The sequence below is a fragment of the Piliocolobus tephrosceles genome, chromosome 5 (genome assembly GCF_002776525.5).
Source record: "Piliocolobus tephrosceles isolate RC106 chromosome 5, ASM277652v3, whole genome shotgun sequence".
NCBI lineage: Eukaryota > Metazoa > Chordata > Mammalia > Primates > Cercopithecidae > Piliocolobus > Piliocolobus tephrosceles.
In genome coordinates, this window is record NC_045438.1 from 166,773,557 (window position 1) to 166,779,556 (window position 6,000).

General features: G+C 48.3%; 1 protein-coding gene across 1 annotated transcript in view; it reads left to right on the top strand.

Moving 5' to 3' along the window:
• The window catches only part of GMDS (GDP-mannose 4,6-dehydratase), a 628,423-nt gene extending 623,536 nt beyond the window's left edge, over window positions 1-4,887 (top strand). Inside the window, exons 10-11 of the mRNA XM_023221058.3 lie at window positions 4,147-4,215; window positions 4,455-4,887. Of these exons, the coding sequence (XP_023076826.1) occupies window positions 4,147-4,215; window positions 4,455-4,517 (132 nt within the window). The 3' untranslated portion in view covers window positions 4,518-4,887. The remainder of the gene's footprint in view (window positions 1-4,146; window positions 4,216-4,454) is intronic.
• The last annotated feature ends 1,113 nt before the right edge of the window (window positions 4,888-6,000 follow it).

Consider the following 6,000-nt stretch of genomic DNA (forward strand, 5'->3'; position numbering starts at 1 on the left):
ATAGCACTCAAGAGTCAATTTCTTCCAAGAGGCACATTAGAAATTTAACAATAGTCTGCCAAAAGATCTCATACTCTTAAAATATTTCTCCACCTAAACATGTTCTTTGCAAGTCTTATAAGCAGAGACCTGTTGAGGAAATGTGGCATCCGACATCTAGTTTGAACTAAATATTAACGTTTTCCCGAAGCAAACTCAGTGAAAAGGGGAGAAAATGAAATGAGACTGTGAACTTCAAAAAATCATCCTATGTGATACAATCTGTTTAATAGCATTCCCCACGATGGTTTTAGAGAAAGTGGTATGGAGCTGGGAGTGTCAAAGGGAATGAATGTGTTAAAGAATGATCAAAATAACATCGGGGAAGGAATGAAAACTAACCAGTGTGATTTTAAAGCTGCGTTGTTATCTAGATGGAGGAGATGTGAGGAAAGGGACCTGTAGTTAGGGTAGAAGATAATGGCACATTATGGTCTCTCCTTTTCTGGAGTTTGCGTTAACTACTGTGGGCTCAGAAACTGGCTTAATGACTTTTCCAGCATTTGGTCTGGCTTTTTATCAGTTCACTTTAACAAGAGCATAAGCCAGGAAAGCCTAAAACATGGCTGCAGCCAAACATGCCCTCCTCCACGCTGCTGTTTGCAACTCCGTAGAAGTATGTGTGGATGGTACAGCTAAAGGACAGCTCCCGAAGGTCAAATGAATACACACGGTCCGTGAGTCAGAAATCTGAAGGGCCATGTGGACCGAGACATTGCTCCTGCTGTTTTGCTGCTGTAAAATGCTCAGTTAAACCTAATTGAATTTGACAATTATAAATGACATATTGAAACCGTATAGTTCACCTAAGGAATAGCAATGAAAACAGTGAAGATACCAGAAGCCAGAGTTCAGGAAATGTCATATTCACATAGAAATACTGTAAATTTTTCTCAAAGCTTTATTTTCTCTTTTTTCAAGAAAAGCTCCAGACCACCCAGTGCACGAAGTCCTTTTTGGAAGCTGTACGTAAAATCATCACTTTAATTCGGCTTTTGTCATACTAAGGCTGTAAGCATATGTATAATGAAGGAGCTGAACTGTCAAAAAAGAAGAAAAGAGCACAGCAGATAAGCTCATGCTTCTCTCTTGTCCTTAGGAGCTGATTATACCCTAGCGGAGGAGATTTGTGGAAGTTCAAAAATCTTTAAGAGGGAGGTAAAGATTAAAGGCACGTGTATCAGGGCCCACACTCCCCTCTCCTCATAGTTCTGTACCTGAGCATGGCAGTTCGGACCCGTTGTACGAGCACAGCATCCACCACCTGATTTCTCCTCAGCCCACAGGAAGCCTTGTTTAAAGAAGGGAATCCATGTCGTTGCTCTCCTTGTAGAGCTAGGTGCACTCTCCACACAGGCCCTCCCCATGCCACCCTTTAGGTGTGTCCTGTGCCTAGAACCATGCGGAATGAACCATTGACTGTATCTTTTCTATAAACGACACAATGGGAAGAAATAAGAAATTCCTTCAGGAACAGTTAAGTGTAAAACAAGCTGGGATGCTCGTCATCTTTCCTTAAAAGTTGATTGGAACATAAGCTTACTGCCCAGTCCAGATGTCAGTCTAGGAGCAGCTGGCATAGAGAGCCGATGTTTTGTTCTAAGGGGACCTCATCCTCTTTCTTCCCAAGGTCTCTTGCTCTAATTAAATTTCAGGGAGACAGAGCCTTGGCAGAAGGTTAAAGGAAGCAGCTAGACTGCAGTATTGGAGCTAGGCTCAAAACTAAATTGAGAAGTTTAACTGGGTTCGTCTCTGGTTTCAATGAAATACTTTTACAGTGTATGGTAGCAATGTCTGTTTCTAAGCCTTTGAAAACCATTTTTCTTTTTCCTTAATGGTAGTTCCCTGGTTGTTTTTATATTATGAGCTCCTTGTAGAAAACTACAGGAAACATAATTACAATACAAAGCTCCATTTCCCAAGCCTACCAAGATTATTTGAAGCCAAACCGGGTTTTAGGGTTTTGCTAACTGTAAGTTCACAGCCATGAATTGCATCCTATGCCGTGCTGGTTGATTTACAGCCAGTGTGATGTGATTAAACAATAACCATGGTTCTCCACACCATCTAGCTGCTACAGGATTGAGAGAGGGGAGGGATGGGCTGCGTGACTCCACATTGCACAGCTTCCTCTGGGGAAAAAGAAAGAGTATCTTTGTGTGACGCTTATAGCAAAATAGAAGCCTGTAGAAATATATACAAGTTTATTTAGGGAGGGGAAAGAAAAATAAATTACTTTGTTTTTCTGCTTATATTGCTGTTTCCTTGTAGCGCTATGTTAAATTGCTAATTACTAATTTTTGTATTCTACTTTTCCTGAAGAATCTGTATATGGACTTTTAGGGCCAGCAGAAATAATTTGTTTTAGTATGATTAACACTCTGGGGAGGAAACTGGTACTTTAGTGTATTGCGAAGTGCAAAGCGTTTGAAAAAGTAGTGATGGATGATGAGAACGAGAGGGAGAGTCGCCGTGTACTCTGCTGCAGCCCTGTTTCAAGCCCGCGGGTGCAGACATTCAGCAGGATCCAGACAGCCTCTACTCTAGAAGGCTTAGCAGAGAAGGCGAGCTCCAAACCCAGGCCAAAGCAGGTCCCGCCCCTGCCCTCCCGACCTTTCCCGTCATGAATCTAGAACAAATTCCCCCGCCTGCCAAGTTTCAGGGAAGTCTGAAGAAAATAAGCAGGAAAGGCTTTCAGTGGCAGCTTGACTGTCTGTTACTTTCACACGATGAAACTCCTTTTAGGCTGTTCTTTAATTTGTATGTAGCTGAAATAGAATAATCGAGTATTTCTCTCCTTCAAAGATGGGCTATTTTCGTACTGCCTTCGCATTCTGTTTATTTCGAGGAATCACATCTTACGTGTTATTTGATGAGTACATTTGTGTATGGAAAAGCTAAATATTTATCTCACTTCTAACAGTTATGTATCTCAAAGTCTTTTTTCTTTCTTCCCTCCTTTCCTTCCCCTCTTTCTCCTTTCCTCCTTTCCTTTCTTCCTTCTTTCCTATTTTGTAATTCATCTTGAACTCATCTCAATCTTCAGGTAAATCAGCCTTCACAGAGCTGTAACAAAGGCATTGGTGAGCAGGGGCTGAGAGCAGGATTCATTTCTTCTCCACTGGTTTTGTTTTAGCCAGCCTTCCTTCCAAGGACGCCTCTTCAGTAGATGGAAATGAAATGCCCTTGTTCCCTCGGGTGAAGCAGGACCGCACTCCCAGAGGGCACAGTGGCGGGCAGTGCGGGGTCCTGCAGAGCTGCTGGCTGCAGCTGCGTGCTGCTGGATCGTGGAAGGACAAGTGGGTCGAGATCAGCATTTTCTTAGGAACAGAATCGAACCGAGTAGCATAGGGGTAGAGTAGAATAGACCGTCTGTAGAGTTCCTGGACGCTAAGGCTAAGTATTGCTTCGTGAAACTCCAGTTTCGTTTCATGAACGCGTGTGTGTGCGGGAGGCCATGTGAACTGACTTTACTGTGGGGACGAAAAGCCCAAAGCCACCGCCCAGGAAGAAACACCCCTGTCGCATTAGAAAGAGGGTCGCACGCTCCCACCGAGACAGAGGCGTCCACGAGTCCTGGGACCTCGCGCCCCACACCCCAAGTCCCTTCCCCGCGGGGCTGCTGGCTCTGGGTAGGATGGGCGCTTGGCGCGGCCAGTCCTGCAGCAGGAGCTGAGCGCGTGGGGCACGGGCAACTGGGAGGGGCGCCTGGTGATTTACTCACTTCCCTCCTAGCCGGAGAAGTGCAGTAATTCGAAACAGTTCTCACAGTAGTGTCCCTGACAACTTAATGTAAAAAAAAAAAAAAAGAGAAAAAAGCATTAAGAGTCCAAGGGACTCGTTGGGGAGAAGAGGGGTGGAGGTGGCTGGGGCGAGCTGGGGATGGATGGCTGTCACCGTCCTCACGGCCCGCACAGCACCTTCTTAACCGCGACCTAGTGATTTACGGCGCCCAGAGCCGCAACTGAACGCGCGCAGCAGGGACCGACAGCAGGGAAACCCGGAGCCTTGTGCGCTCAGAGGGAGCGGAACGGTGGGGGTCCCCGGGGCTTGGGACCTGCTGCCCCCCGACCCACACCTGCTTGGTCTCCCCCTCTTCTTCCCTAGGACTTTCTGCAGGGCGACTGCACCAAAGCGAAACAGAAGCTGAACTGGCAGCCCCGGGTCGCTTTCGATGTGAGTATCTCTTAGGGCGCAGGCCGCCCGCTGCGGGGCCCCGGCTGCCGGGTGGCAGCTCTCAGGGTCGGGCGCCTGAGGCGCCTGCGATGCCCAAAGCCCGGAGGGCGGGGTGCGGGAGAAGTGAGGGGAGCTGGAATGAGGGACGTGGAGGCCTCTCTGGGGCGGACACCCAGGGTGGGGTGTCACCAGGAGACAGTGGCAGAAGCTCCTCCCTCACGCCCACCCCTGTGCTGCAGGAGCTGGTGAGGGAGATGGTGCACGCCGACGTGGAGCTCATGAGGACAAACCCCAATGCCTGAGCACAGCCGCGGAGCCCGGCCCGCCAGCCCGCCCTCCGGCTACAATCCCCGCAGAGTCGCCGGTGCAGACGCACTGTGGGGATGGGGAGGGGCGTGCCAATCTGCGGGTCCCCTGTGGCCCCTGCTGCCACCGCGCTGTCCTGGCCGCAGGAGCGGGCCGCCCCGCAGAGTTTTGTAGCAGCCGGGATGTGACCCTCCAGGGTTTGGGTCGCTTCGCTTTTGTCGAAGCCTCCTCTGAATGGCTTTCTGAAATCAAGATGTTTTAATCATATTCACTTTACTTGAAATTATGTTGTTAGACAACAAATTGTGGGGCCTTCAAATTGTTTTTCTCTTTTCATATTAAAAATGGTCTTTCTGTGAACTAGCATTTACAGGGTCGGTGTGGATGTTTTCTCCAAGTTATGAACACGGCAATAAGGGTCCCCAAACAAAAACCCCACAATCCAGGCCTTTGAATGAGATCGCTGTGGTCAGGCCTTGCCCTGTTTTGAGAAGCCCTTGGTGGGAGGACTCCTGCAAGGCTAAGGGGGCGGGGGTGCTCTGGGGAGCCTCCTCCTTAGTCTTTGCCTGGGACATTTCTTTCCCCTTCTGGTGACAAGTCACTCTGGAAACCTAGTTCCTGCAGAAGGGAGGAATTCACACCCTGGCTGGTCTCTGCTGACTATAATTAGAACCCAAGGTTCTCACCATCTGAAAAGAAGTCTTGAGAAATAGAGGGGGGTCAGAAGAAGAAACTTGAAGGTAAGCAAATACTGTTGGAACATTCCATGGCAAAGCCCCCGGGTTACCTAGAGGTCTCTGAGCCTGTGCCTTTCCTTGTGGTCTAGAATCTTTCACACAGTGCTTATTTCCACCCTCTTATTAGTACTAGGTCACTTTTTAAATCTAAGCTTAATGTATTCGTGCAGCCATTTATGTTAAGTGCCTAATACACGTCAGGCATTGTGCGTATGCACTGGAACGACATCAGCGTTAATTTGAAGTTATAATAAAAAGGTTTAAGGCTCAGCCTCAGATCTCTGGATCTGGTTTCGTTGAGTGCATCATTTAGGTGGCCTGGGTGAGACCACAGGTGTGTGCTCCTGAGCTGTGTATGGTGTACAGCTACAGGTAGGCTGACGCACAAATGTGCAGGACACCCACAGGCAGCAAGCAGGGATTCGTGTACAGGTGTCCACTTCTGCATGAAATTCACAGTATTTTGCCCTAGAACAAATTAGGTCAGGACACTTCTCCCTCTCACTCCCCTTCCAAGCAAAATAAAATAAAACTTTACAGCAAATGGAATTCCAGCCTTTGCACATGTGTGTGTGAGTGCGGGTAAACTATTTCTGAACGTCTTCACAGGCAGGTTTATGATCTGGGGGAGGACGGAGTCTCCAACGGCTGGTGCAGGAGAGAGGGCTCTTTGTGTGGCTGCCCAGTCGCTGCAAAAGCATGCTGGCCGGGCGGCCTCGCCCTCGATGGAGCAGAACTGGGG